General features: G+C 34.4%; 1 protein-coding gene across 1 annotated transcript in view; it reads left to right on the top strand.

Moving 5' to 3' along the window:
* Positions 1 to 15,454, top strand: part of NALCN (sodium leak channel, non-selective) — a 514,200-nt gene that overhangs the window by 122,056 nt on the left and 376,690 nt on the right. Inside the window, exon 7 of the mRNA XM_007501336.2 lies at positions 11,716 to 11,870. Coding sequence (XP_007501398.1) covers positions 11,716 to 11,870 — 155 coding nt within the window. The remainder of the gene's footprint in view (positions 1 to 11,715; positions 11,871 to 15,454) is intronic.

Raw genomic sequence — 15,454 nt, 5'->3', positions numbered from 1 at the left:
TGGAGGAATTCCATGTGAACTGGAATAACCTCCAGGAATTGATGCAGAGAGGAGCAGAACCAGGAAAACATCGTACACAGAGAACGATACACTGTGGTAAAATCGAATGTAATGGACTTTTCTACCAGTGGCAATGCAATGCAATGACCCAGGACAATTCTGAGGGACTTATGAGAAAGAACACTATCTACATTCAGAGAAAGAACTGTGGGAGTAGAAAAACATAGAAGTAAAGCAATTGCATGATCACATGGTTTGATGGGGATATGATCTGAGATGTAGACACTAAATGATCACTCTATTGCAAATTTTAATAATATAGAAATAGTTCTTGATCAATGATACATGTAAAACCCAGTGGAAAGGCTTGTAGGCTATGTGAGTGGGGTGACAGTAGGGGAGGAAAAGAACATGAATCATGTAACTATGGAAACATTCTTAATTAATTAATTAAATAAATACACATTTAAAAAAAAAAGAACATACCTCCATGCTGAAGCACACCTTCTGATGTGAATGGACCTGTGTGCATGTAGCACCTGGGAATGAGTTTCATTGTGTATGTATGTGTGTGTGTGCGAGAGAGAACAAATATGTTCATTGAATCGCCTCCCTCTCCCCTTCTCCTTTTCCTTTAGATTGAAATAAATTATGAAATTGAATATCCTGAATATGAATGATAGCTGAAGTAAAAAAAAATGCATGAATATAACAGTACAAGTAAACTTGTGACTCTGACTCTCCTCTCACACCTGAAGAGAAAATGAGCATTTTTTATTTCCTTACTAAATTTTCAAAATTGACTTGCTTTTTGGAAGAATTTGAAGAGAGGCCAGTAACTAGTATTTCACATATGAGGAGCTAATAGATAAGGTGAATGCCAGATGGCAATTACTAGTTCCATTTACTTCTATAATATCCTGCATACAATTTCTAAACTATGTAGCATGTGTTGTAAGGTTGCTACAGTAATCCCATGCTGCATGTGAGCTATGAACATGATTGATAACAGATAACAGATTGATAACAGATAACAGATGCCTACTAATATGAAGAGGTGTGGGTGATCTGTCTGTTTCTATTTGTTTCTCTGGCTCATTTTTTCTCCCAGAGTCTTTCCTGGAATCTGGCTTCTGGCTTCTGTTTAGCTTTTTAAAGAAAAAGAAAACAGTCCTTAATCCCCATGCAAACTTCCATGCTACTCCTATCTCAAATACAGCTAAAGACTTAATAATGCCTTAAAAAATATAAAACACAAATAGCTTGTAACTGAACCCTTGAACAGTCTTCTTCTCCAATGGGTCTCTACCTTCTTCAAGGACTTCTACTGTGATCTTGAATTATAATAGTAAAACAATATAGGCATTCTTATGAAGAAAAGGCACTTGAGATCATTCTAGAGCAATATTGGTGAACTTTTTAGAGATCATGTGCACTTTCAAGGCAACTGTGAGCTCCCTGCACCTACACTACCCCAAAGAGTGGAGGGAGGAAGTGCTCATATTGGTCTGCTTGACCAAAGGGCAGGGCATTTAAAAAATGGCCTTGGGCATGGGGGAGAAAAAAGCAGCCCCTTCCATGCCTCTAGGGAACACATGCCATAATCTTCTCCAACACAGGTCTAGAGTTTACTAACTGTTCATTGCCTGCACAGATCATCTAATTTATTTCAGGGAAAAACAAGATCCAGGTTTCCTCTTTTCCATCATGATTGACCCATATTATTTTTTAGCTTTGTCATCTCCTTTATTGTAGCTCTCTTTTGGTATAGAAACTTAGTGTTGTCCAGGAAGTCTTCCATTGCACCATTGCGCCTGGCAGTAGGAAAGCTTTTTGAATCTGATGATGCCTCTGGTCACTGTCATCTCAGAGGTAACATGATTTCCTTTTATCCTAGGTCTAAACTGTTCCTTACAGGAGCCTCACAGGTGCTCAAGCTTCTCCACAAAGGATTCAAGACTAGTTTTCTGTGTAGTTTCTATCTCTCAATTTTGATCTCTCTTTCCATCTCTGTCCTATAAATAGAGACATTTCTACCTTCTTTGGGAAAAGATCTTCAATGTGAGAATAAAGCTTTCATCCTAGGGTGGCAGTAGGTACTCATCGATGACCATGCCTAGATAGTTGAAAAATCAAAATAGTTCTTAGGCTTGCATAGACCCCTTCCTTCTACTTTTTCAGAGAAAATGGTGAGAAAAAGTGCAAAGAATCCTGAGAATTTTAATCTTCTTAGAACTTCTTTAAACAATAATTTGTCTAATAATGGCCTTTTAATGTCTAATCTTATTTTGACCAGTGAGTTGATATGCTTTTGAAGAAACAAATTATATCCATATTAAAATTTTTACTTTAAATGAAGCCAGAAGGCATGAAGAAGTAGTACATAAAATCCTTTGCAAAGGATTTTTAAAAAGACATTGTTTTGAATTACGTGTTACAAGAAGTCATAAATTAGTTTTTATCTTTATTGGTGGGAGAAGTAGCCATATTGGTGGAGTAGCTGTGAGGCATACACTTATTAGAGTTGAGGTCAGAAAAATAAGCTTTTGCAGACATTTCTAAATTGATATTCTTATCAACTATTTGACCTCTCTCAATAAGCTTCCTCAACTTTATAAAATGGGTATTAGCAATTCATTTCACAGGATTTTTACAAAAATCATATTAGATAATATGAATATAATTTACTTTGCAAAATTTAAAACTCTTTGTAATGCTACCTAATATTATTAATTTCATAGAGGTCACATATTCATTAAGGTATATGAATATATAATTAAGGAATAATTTATTTTCATTTCAGGGGCTTTGTTTTTAGTGCCTGATGCCTTCAGGGCATATGTGTCATATATAATTAATCATTTCATAAATGAGCCTCAAATAAGCATTTAATGAGTATTTGTTTCTGATGAAGGTGGTAACATACAAATCTTCTACCAGAAAAGCTAGAAGACAAGACAATAGCATAACTGATCCAGTTCAGATTTAAAATGCTATTGTACATTTCATTGTCTTTATCATAATAGTGAATTGAAAATTTTGAATGACACACAAATGGAATTTATTACTATGTGTCAGAGAGAAGATAAATGGATTTTTGGAGGTGGGAGTAGTAGTTAAAGTAGGCTAGTATAAATATCAATAGTATCAAAACATCAAAAAATAGGATAAAAATAAAATGAAAAGAGTAAAATAAATTACAACTATTAAATAATAATCCTCAATTAATTTACTACCATTATTTATAAGTCTTTAGAATATTGAAATATGATATTATTTGAATATTTTAAAAATAATATGATGTTTCCTAACATTCTGTAATATGCAGTAGGTATATTATAGAGGTAGCTAGATAGCTCAGTAGACTTGGAGTCAAGAAGACCTGAGTTCAAATCTAGACTTAGACACTTGCTATGTGACATCAGGCAAGACACGTAATTTCTTTTTTGTTTACATACAATGGAGAAGAAAATGGCAAACTAATCCAGTTTCCTTACCAGAAAAATGCCATGAACTATATGATCTACCGAGTCATGAAGAGTTGGAGATGGGTGAGTGACGGAACAACAACAATATAAATTAGCTCATTATCATGGATCATTATATCCTATTGACCAATATACAACAAATTTAACAGCAAGGAACAACTATTAATTGGGTAATTGGGTATATAATGCATTCAAAAGGGCAATTAATTGGTGCAGTGGTTAGAATGCCAGACCTAGAGTCAGTAAGATTCATCTATTGAGTTCAAATTAATCTCAGAGAATGACTGTATGATTCAGGGTAAGTCACTAAAACTCATTTGCCTCAGTTTCTTTGCCAAGAAAATTCTAAATGGGCTTATAAAGAGTTGGATACAACTTAAAAACAACTGAACAAAAACAAAATAACAGATATGTTCATGCTGAGAACGTTAGGAAATGCAAGGATAATAAGGCAGCCCCCTCCTTTCAAGAAATTTACAATATAGGAGGCATAATAGATTTAGAACTCAATGATATCTTAAAGGTCAGTAATTCCAACCCCATAATTTTACTCACAAAGAAACTGAAAGATGAAGTGATTCAGGTCCCACAAGATCACACAACTAATAAGTGTCTGGAGAAGCATTCAGATTCGCATCTTCCTGACTTCAAGTTAAACACTATATCTGCCTACAGGAGAGAGGACACAAAAGTAAAAGATAATGTCAATTGTAATATGAGAAAAGCCTAATCTAATGTTAGAATATTACACATGAGTCATCTAAAGCTCAGAAAGTTTAAATGACTTGTCCTACACTGAGCCTTTTTTAATCTTCGCAGGCAAAAAGTACCTTGCTCTTAAAAAAATTCTTATATTTATTTTGTTTATACTTACATAGATATGTTAGAACATAAGCTCCCTGAGGACAAAGGCTTTTATTTTATTTTATTTTTTATCCCCAGAATCTAGCATGGTGTTTGGTATGTGATAGAAACCTAGTAAATATTTGATTGATTATCTGATTTAATCCAGATAACAAGTAGCAGAGTTGATATTGTAGAAAATAAAATTTGCAGATCAAGAATTGCTTATGAAGAGAAAGTCAGAGAAAAGATTCAAAGATAACACAGTTCATTTTAATAATTATTCAAAAGGAAAGTCACAGAAACAATAAGTTTTCACGTGGATACAGGAAAGACCTAGAGCATGATCATGTTTTGACAGGGGATGCCTGAGGATTTCAACACGGTTGTGGCAAAAATAGAACTTCTAGAGAGGAGGTATCTAGAAAGGAGCATTCAGAGGAGAGATGGGACCACGCAAGAGGAAGAAGGAGGACACCAGTCATTAGAGTTGACTGAATATTCTGTTCTCTCTTAAGTTTAGGCTTGAAATAAATTGGTGTGCCTGGAGTGACCCTTAAGAAAATTCCTTTGGTATACACTGATTAATTTTGTAGCAAAAAACAATGTATGGGCATGGGAAAATGGCTATATCGTCAAACTTTACTTTTGGGCTGTCTAGGATTTAAGATGCTCTAACCTATTTTTAAAATTACTTCTCAAGGATGAGATTGCAAAACTTACATTCCAATCTCTAAATGTTCTCACTGTCAGGAAATCCTTGATATCTAAATCCTTTTTCTTTAAACGTAAGCCCTATTCAGCTCTAGGGAAGAGCAGAACAGTGTCCTCTCTGCCTATTTTAAAAAGTAGTTATTTGATGCTTCATGACTGTATATCTTCTTTATACTGAGTAATTTCTGTTCCTTCAACCTTTCTCTATACCATTTTTAAAACACCATCATTTCTATTCTGTAGATAGTACTTAGCTTTGGGTAAAGATTTTTGGGGGGGGTTCCTTAAAATTCTTTCAATCATCACCACAACAAAAAATGTGTTGGGAACTCCCAGGGTAGTTGAATATATTCCATATAACATTCCTTTAGATATATTCATTAAGTGCTTGTATATAATTACAATAATAACTTTTGCCACTCAAAACTCTAAAATAAAATTTACAACTTATAATTATAAAGATTATGCTACCAATTATTATGAAAACTAATATAAAATTGTAAAACTAATTATTAAATTATCATGAAAATGTTATGTAAGATACATGCTTTTAATGCTTTCATTAGTCCAGCAATATACCTCATAGGCTTACTATTATATGCAATAATTTGTAATAAATTTCTTTATTTTAAAAGTTTTCTTGAATACAAATAACATTTTAAAATTAATTTACAACTTAGAAAATGTTTAACATATAATAATTATTTATAGATTTAATTTCTCTGTTGGACTTTTAAAATTTGAACAAAATTTTGCAATATTTGGTTTAACCCCAGCTAAAAACACTCTTTCATGTAGGTGTACTTTGAATACATTTCTGCATCATTATTTTTAAGAATAATAAAGTAAAAATTATGAATCATACTAACAAGGGCTAGAAATTGAGAAGAATCTTTTCCAAACTCTCTTGCTGAGCAGTAGAATTTAGTATCTTTTATTATTCTAGCCCACCAAACCAATTGACAAAATGAATAAGTAGTTATGATATAGAGAGAGATACATATTTTCCACTGGTTTCTAAGAGGTAATGTATTAAACGATGAATGTTTTGAAAGTTTAATGAATATATTGCTTGATTTTAAAATTTCTTTAATTTTTATATGACTTTCTTCCCTTCCAACACTTACATACAGCTATATTCTCACTGAAACTACTGAATGATTGAATAATGTTGCAATAAATTCATATGAAAAATGTCAGATAAAAGATTGGTAACATAACTGGATAATAAAATGAGACAATTCTGCTAATATCTCCAATGAGAACAACATAAGCTCAATTTCGGCAGCTCGTTTGTGATGATCTATGATGTTTTCAAGATTGCTTGTAATTCTCATGCCCAGTCATCATGGTTTTCAAGTGTCCTGACATTTGTGCTGCAAGAATGTGAACATTCTTACCATGTAGATCATGATTATATAGCCTATGACTTCTGATTGTAGGGTAACAGAAGAGAATGAGGGAACTATGCTGGTGCCCTACACAGAATGCATGTGTCTGACTATCCCCGGGGAATTGGTTTGCACTTCAATGTTGAACCCTTCTGGCATTTGGGAAACAATTTGATGACAATTTAAGAAAAAGCAAACACATGTGCTGAGTCAGAGACAGCCAGTTTGATGTATGAACACCAAAATCATTGTATGATTGATGTGACTGTTTTGAATTACTGCAGAAACAAATCTATAAGGCTTCAAACATGCACATGCTTATTGTCACAGAGTGAAACACAATTGAGCAATAGTTTATTACTTAGTGCATCATTAGAGAACTTTTATCATGAACCCCTTGGACCATCATCATGAACCCCAAAATGAGAACAATGTTTCATAGAATAAGGAAGACAAAGTCTAAATACCAAGATGCCTTTTTGCTGGTGTGACTTGCAGCAAGTCATTTAATTTCTTTTTGCCTCAGTTTCCTCAACTACAAAATAGGAATAATAAAAGCACTTTCCTCAAAGCTTTATTGTGAAGGTCAGCTGAAAATGTCTGGAAAATTCTTAGCAGAGTACATAGAATGTCTATCACATAATAGACACTAAATAAATGCTAGTTATTGTTATCATCACGTGATCAGGTCCTGCCATTTAATCCTCACTACAATCCTATGAGTGGGGTATCTCTGAAAAAATGTGTATTTGAGGAGTCATTATGGTACAGTAGAAGAGTGATGGATTTGGAAGTAGAAGCTTTGATTTCAAATGCTTGCTCTGCAGCTTACCAGTGTCATGATATCAAATTATTCTGTCCCTTTGGCCTCCAGTTTCATGAAATATAAAATAAAGGCATTGGACTAGATGAGTTCTAACCTAATCTTTAGTTCTAAATTTATGATCCTCTGAACTTGAAGTATAGAATGTAACCCTAGGTTGAAGTACCATTTGCATAAGATTCGCCTCATTGATGAAGAAGAGATCTTGGTCTTCTGATTTCTGGCTTCCTAGGAAAAGACTTATGGTTATTGATTCTCTTGATTTCCAAAGTAAGAGAGACTCAGGGAAGAAGTTAACATGTAGGGGAGACAGAGCATCAGTCTTATGTCTAAGCTCAGTTTAATACAGTAAAGACTTTGAGGAATTTTTCCTTCGGTGAGATCTAAGTCCTCTCCTCACTTCATGTGAACTCTCTCTTCTCCTCCCACTGCCGTTCTATGAGATGTCTCATTAACTGGTATAATCTGATTCCTATACCTTCTATGATTTCTATTTGTTGTTAGTTTTTTTAAATGGGTTTATTTGCTATTTTCTTCTTTTGGTCTTTGATCAAAAATTAAGTTTGAACCTGAACATTAAATCTAGACTAATGGGTATTTAGGAGGCCAGATAGATTTAATTCTATCCAAGTAAAACATTTCTGTGAAGAGACCAGAGTGGATAGCTTCTAGTGTTAATCTACTGCTTCCCCTGCTGGCAGAAATCATGTCTTCCTTGGAGTGGGCAGAAGAAACTCGAGATGCCTGTCTGTGAGCCATATCTTAACAGACCCATGTCGACAGCCAGTATCTATGTGGCCAGCACACAGACTCTCATTGCATGATCAACTAAATGATTGGCCCAAGATAACACAATGTTTGATGAAACTTTGATAGAGCTAAGATCTTTGAAGACATTATCTAATCTTCTTTTCATTTGTGAGAATTTAAATTAATATACAATAACTCAAGTATTATATTTATAAGATTTATTAAAATAAAAACTAGAGTTAAAAGGGAGCTAAGTAACTCAAGCCATGATCTCAATAAAGAAGAGAGAGAGGGAGGAGTCCTAGAAAGTTATAAGCCATAACATAAAGACACAGGTAAACAAAGGGAAAGGGATGTTGGGAAATACAAAAGGAATTCTGGGGAACATAGTCCTAGGGTTCAAGATTTCCACTTCTACACACTTCACTGTGTTCTTTAGTCATTTGGTATCAATGGCAGTAGAATGTTGGATCCAGAGTCAAAGAATCTAGATTGCTACATGTGTGACCTTGGGAAAGACATTTAATCTCTCTGAGCCCAAGTTTTACTTTATCTGTAAAAGATGTGTGTGTGTGTGTGTGTGTGTGTGTGTGTGTGTGTGTGTGTGTGTGGTGAGCTAGTCAAAATGGCATCTAAGACCCTCTCACATTCATAATCTAAAAGCTTTTGATCCTATAACTAAATGGTCTTCACAGATCATGCCAGCTCTAAACCTAAAATGCCCATCTCTTAATCAAAACACAAAGTAAGAAAAAACCAATCATTATTGATTGATGCTATCGATTATGAAATGGCAGCTAGATGTTATAGTGAACAGATTAGCAAGTCGGGAGTCAGGAAGACTCATCTTCTTGAATTCAAATTTGGCCACAGACACTATTTGTGTGACTCTCGATAAGTCACTTAACCCTGTTTGTTTTAATTTCATCTCTAAAATGATCTGAGAGGGAAATGGCAAACCACTTTATCTTTGCCAAGAAAATCCCTCAAATCCTCCACAATCAACCAAAATCAAAAAATGACTGAACAGTAAAAATTGATTTACTTTGCATTCATTTAGCTATTTCTATGTGTAAGCTATTAAAACTGACCCTGAGGATTTTGAAGGAGGTAGTATAAAGGGTGAAATTATGACTGAGACTGAAAGTATAATTAATTTAGGTCGCCAAGAATTTTATTTATAAAAATCCTAATGGAAAACCCAAATAATAAAATACTCAAGTCAGCTGCTAAATTTTATGGTGATTTAATTGATATAGTGGAGAAGATTAAAAAGAAGGGAGAAGGAAAGGGTGAAGGATTTCTCCCCCCACCTGGCTGATACTAGGCAGGAAGATTAGAAGACCTAGAAAGTAAGGGTTTGGAGTATGAAGGAGGAATGAATCAACCTGAACTCCAAAAGGGGCTCAGCTGAGATGCCTGAACCTGAATCAGGTCAAGGACAAAACTCACTGCCAAAACCCAGACAAATAACTGCCACTACTCCCAAGATGTCGGAATGCCTAGCACTCTGCCAGGCAGAGTTGCCTCTCCAGGGAAAGAGGAAGGGACAGGAAGTGACGTGCCGTATATGGACATTTTTACATCACTTTTCTGCATCTCATCTGTACCAATGAGGACTTGGCTTGACTTAGGACAGCCCAGAGGTCTGTCCTTTTTTCTGCACATGTCTGTTGAAGGCCATTCCTTAGATAATTAAATCTTGAGTTTGATGCAGACCTTCAAAATCTTGTTAAACTAAGAAGGGAGGAGAAATGTAGAGTTTCCAAGACCTGATTCTGTTATTCCAAGTATCTCTATTGTTATTGATCAGGAAAGAGTTAAATCAAATCTTCTAAACAATGGTCTGATAAGAGTAGGATAGTTTTAAAATTCACAGTAGAGAGAGTATATCTAGACCTGTTATTTTTTTAGTCTCTGAAGCATTAGGTGAGGAAATTAGAGTTATCAATTCAGACCAGCAACTGTTTTTCATGGGACACTGAAAGGTTGTGACTTCCTGCTTTTGCTTATAGAGCTAGTATCTCTCAGAGACTGGATATGAACTCAGGGCTTCTTGATTCTGAAGCACGTTCTCTAACCTCTAAGTCATGCTATATTTCATGGGAAAATAATGACAAATGAAGAGTTACTTGCCTTCAAGAAACTTTTATTTTCCTTTTTTTTTCCATTTAAATGTATTGATTCATCAGAGGCTTGAGAGCCCAAATTCAGGGTATGTATTCTGTGTTGAGTTTCACAGGACTTCTATTGTGGTAACTTGCAAGTTCATGTTTCACTTCCTGGTGTCTGACTTGCATTGACCTTAAAAATAGTAATTTAAATTTAAGAACATTTATTAAGTCCCTACTTAGTGCCAGGTGTAAGAGATGAATCATATCCAGTGGTGCAAAGAGCAACTCACATGTGTGAGGTACAGGAAGAGAAAAAAAAAATCAAGATTCTAGTGAGAACAGAAACTGAGAGAACTCAAAACTGCCACTTCCTTAACTCCTTCAACTGGAAGCCAGAGGAAGGGGACAGTTTTCCTAAGCTGGGAAGAAGCTTAGATCTCTCTGGGGATCAACAGCTTTCCTGTGAACCCCTGAATAAACAGCTCTTAAGAACAACACAGAGATATCAGGGGATATTGTGGAAGGGACTTTGGAAGGAAGCCATCTACAGAGAAACCACCTTTCAAGATCCCATTCTCCCTAATGCATTCCTGGACTCCTGTGTCAAGCTAGTTAGCTATGAGTAGGTGTCACAGATAGCTGACTGAAAGAGGGGTCAAGGCTTTCCCCAACCTTGGGGATGCCAAGACCTTGGTGGGCAGATTTGCCAGAGGGGACAAATGTTAGCTATCCTGTTCACCCTCTTACCTAATTGATACTCTTCCTACTAATCCCTTGTTAAACCCAAATAAATTCATCAGTTAATCTAGAGGTAGGTTTGGGTCAGTTACTAGTAACAGTAAAGGGGCCTGAAGGTTTGGGGAGATCATACTTCTTTCCAAAAAGTGAGTTAACCTCTGGATCCCAGTGATCCAAACTGCCTGATCTAATGAACAACATCTCTCCTTGGTGGGGGTATAAACCCAGGGTTTTGAAGAGAACTGGCAGTTGGTTTTGCTGAGGGGACCAGAGGCATAAGATTTCATCTAGCCCTGTAAGAAGAAATTGGGTTCCCGGGGGAGGGAGGGGAGACAGTAGGTCATCCTACTAGGGCTTTCCCTTTCACTTCTTGTCCTCTACCTCTCAGAACCATTCTCTGAGGAGTCATAGTCTGTCCCTCAGGGAGACAAGACTGGGTTACTTTCCCCAAAGAGAGGGGAGGATCAATTTCTTCCCCCTCTCCATTCTCTCAACTTTCTCTCTCTCTCCCTCCATTTCCTTTGTGTGTGTGTGTGTGTGTGTGTATGTGTGTGTTCCCTTTCTGGTCATACATTACACAGGCACTCTGCTGAATGTCAGAGATACAAAAAATGTGCCAAAATAATTCCTGCCAAAAAGGAGTTCCAATTCTGTCATACAGGGCTACCATGAGGATGAATTAGGAAATGTTTGAAAAACACAATAGACTATGTGTTTACTATATTCAAATATTTAATTATAAATTCCTCTCCACTTTCAGTAGTCCTAAATTAACAATAATTAAATTTCTAGTGTTTTAAATCCATTGATCCTTAAATGAATTAATTTAATACTTTTCATGTATTTCTCTACAGAAATGTGACCTGGAATAATTTAGCTATCCCAGATACCCACTGCTCCAGAGAAATCGAAGAAGGTTATCAATGCCCACCAGGATTTAAATGCATGGATCTCGAAGATCTGGGACTTAGCAGGCAAGAGCTGGGCTACAGTGGCTTTAATGAGATAGGTCTGTCTTATTGGTAAAACACATTTTCAGTATCCATTTAAATGTTTATAAAGTGGGTAGAGTTGACATGTAAATGCTTTTCCATGTTAAGTCTGAGTGAAAGTGGGCAGAGTTGACATTTGAGTGGTTTTCCATGTTTCTTTTTTGTGAGAAAATGAAGACACACAAAAATAAAGTAGTTCATGTAATTATTTGGAAGTAAAAGTCCTATGGACTTGACTTTAAACTGTAAAATAACCATATAATGGAGGGAACATTTTTCTCTTCTATAGAGAAATGTCTGGTTTGGTTTTCTTTTTTAATGGCCATAGTTTGGATATAATAAATGATTGTTTTGCTTCACTTGAAGGGAATTTGAACATTTGAACATTTCCCTTTGGTAGATCAGTTGATATGTCATGCATAATCTACTTTCATATTTTCAGTGCCACAGATTAATGACCAACTCATATTTTCTAAGACAACTAAATTCTGGCTTAAATGAGGCACAAATTGTTATTTAATAACCTTCATAGCCTGTAATAATGGATGTTGGTGCCCTACATGAGCCTTCCTAGAAAATAATTTCCAACCATTTTGTAAGGAGAATTTTACATTTCAGTTTCATTAAGAAAGGAGCCAAATCCATATAAAATAAGATAAACATAGTAGAAGTGTGTAATTGAAATGAACAACAGCAACACAGCATTATACAGTTTATATAAATTATCCTACAGGAGCACAGCCCTTGTAGGTGTAAAGAACCCCTTACTATCTTCTCAAACCAAGGAGAACAAAGGTAAAACACTATTAATAAATAGCTACGATGTACAAAGTACTCTACTAGGAGTCGTGAAAGAATAAGTAAGGTTTTAGGTTCCTTTGTGTTTTGTGAAACACCAAAAGAATAAGAGACAAAAGTTTCTTGGTTTGGGGTAGGATGTGATCTATGTTAGTAAAGTTAATAAGGTAGAGAGATGAATTTATATATACTTAGTTGTATATTGCAAAGAGGGCAATGAATATACAAATGAATGATTATCCTTGGGTTTATATCCATTGTTACTGTCAGCAAACTAATACAATTATTTTCAAATAGTTTTGTTTGAACAGTTTTAATAGTTATTGTGTTAAATTGCAGCATGCCAATAACATAAAGATAGATGTGTTTATTATATGATGATTTAGAAAATTATATGATGAATTAGAAAACAAATGCTAACAGCTTTGATTATTCTATATTATTTGAATATGTATGTATTTATAGAATATATATATTAATTGAATATATATATATATATATAATATATTCTATATTAATGGCCATTTCTTGAATTAACAGGATGAGGGAAACAGTGGGTCTGAGATCAATCTATAAAGAAAAATACATATTCATTTTGTATGTGTATATATAGATATAGATATATACACACTGTTATGACCTATCAGTCAATCAACAAAGATATATTAGACACCTACTATGTGCCAGGAAGTCTGCTAGGTGGTGGCAATACATGGGTAAAAATAAGAAATCTACATTAAAAAAAGTTTATATTCTAATAGTCTTTCAATACTGTGTTGATCCAAATGCACTCTTTACTAAAATAAGAATATAATCCATAATTAGTATTATTTTTATTTTATATGATTTTTAGATATAAATTATTCAATGTAGCATGGTTATAGTAGGGAAGAATTGAATTATGTTCCACTTTCAATTTACTCTTTATTACACATATTCTCTTGAGAAAATACTTTTATTTTTTGAAGCTCAGTTGTCTATTTTCTAAAATGGAGATATAAATTATTTTACTGTAAATTTCCAAAGGTTACTATGAAGATGTAAAGGACATTGTAAGCATACAAGCTTTTATGATAAATTTCACCTTATAGGAGAACGATTTAATGGCTATAATTTGAAAATAAATATGACATAAAATTGGAAACAATTAATTGAGACAATTAATATTCTTTGAAATTGCTGAAATGCCATGGGAACAAGAGGAAGGACTTTGGTGTGTCTTACTCACAAAATTGCACTGAAGTAGGAATGACTGATAGCCCTTAACTTCTTTGTTCCTATTTTTTCCTGATAGTCATTACATGTCTGATTAGATCTCTTGTTACTAGAATTTCAAGGAATATAACAAATTGGAATTTAAAATGTCATATAAAGAAATGTGTTTTTTATAAGTAGATGGAGGTAGTCATTATATTGAATCTTTGGGGGGGGGGGTCTGTCTCTCCTTAACTGCTTTATACAGCTTCTCCAAATGGAGAGATCTCTAAAAGTCTTGAGTTTCATAATGGCACTGACTTCCTGGGATTGTGGGGTCAGGGAAAGAGAGGGAATAATTTATAAATTAGGAACTGCATGCATAGTTTATATGTCTGTGTATATCGCTATATCTCCAAATGTAAATATAGATGCAGATGTTTCATAGTCTTACCTATTTTGGTTTCCAAATTACACCATTTAAATCATTTTCAAGTAATTAGATATAAATTGAACATGCACCAAATGTATATAATAAATCTGTGCAAAATCAGTGAGCAATTTTCTTTATGAATATGGTGCTTTAAATGTTAAGACTACACTTGACATGTCCCGTTAATTTCCAAAATGCATCTTTCCATGACTAATCAAAGATCTTTACATTTTCCATAAGATTCATATAACTTCATTTTTGTCAATTTAATGTTATATTTGATTATAAAAATTGACAATACTTTAAAAAAACTCATAGTATAAGGATAGTGACACTAAATCAATATGGCATAGAGTTTCTGATTTAAAATGAAACATTTGGATTTTCTAATTGGAGAATATATATGGTCCCAAGGGAGTCAAGTCTGTTTCTTGACATTTGAGTTGTATTCACTCCAAGTTTACCAAATGTTAGGAGAATGAAGCAAAGACAATTGGGTAAAGAGATATTCTTATCCAATATAAAAGCAGGTACTTAGTAAATGTTTATTGACTGACTGATGAAAATCACTCATGTTATGACCTACTTTCTTCTATTGGTAGTACAACCAACCACTTGTCTGACCCTTGAGTAAAGTAGTTGATGCAAAATAAGAATAAGATTCCCACCATTGATGGATCCCACCATCTTGTGGCAGACCAGAATGTTATTAAGTGAGTGCCAAGTTATGGCTTCCTGAGATGTATGGGAAGAGTCTTTGACCAATCTATAGGAATAGAGTAGCCCATAGTCATTCCCCAAGTAAGGCAGAGATATGACTGCTTTTACAGGAGCAAAGATGAGGAGAGTGGTAAATAATAATTTCAAAATGAGAGTGGATTCCTCTTAGCTATATTCCTCAAAATATTTTCCTTTACTTGTTAAAAGTTTTTACTTAATATTACATATTTTATGTGATTTAGTTCTGTAGAAGATTATTTTCAGTTCACTAGATTCATGATTTTTATCTGATTTTAGATTACTGCTTCTTGTCTTTCCTTGTCCATATCAACAAGCAATTATTAAGCACCCACTATGTTCCATGCACTCAGCAAATAGAAAAGCAAAAAGACAGTTTCTACTCTTGAGGAGTTCAAAGTCTAATAGGGGAGACAGCATGAAAACAAATATGTACAA

The sequence above is a fragment of the Monodelphis domestica genome, chromosome 8 (genome assembly GCF_027887165.1).
Source record: "Monodelphis domestica isolate mMonDom1 chromosome 8, mMonDom1.pri, whole genome shotgun sequence".
NCBI lineage: Eukaryota > Metazoa > Chordata > Mammalia > Didelphimorphia > Didelphidae > Monodelphis > Monodelphis domestica.
This window is presented reverse-complemented; position numbering and strand designations above follow the sequence as displayed.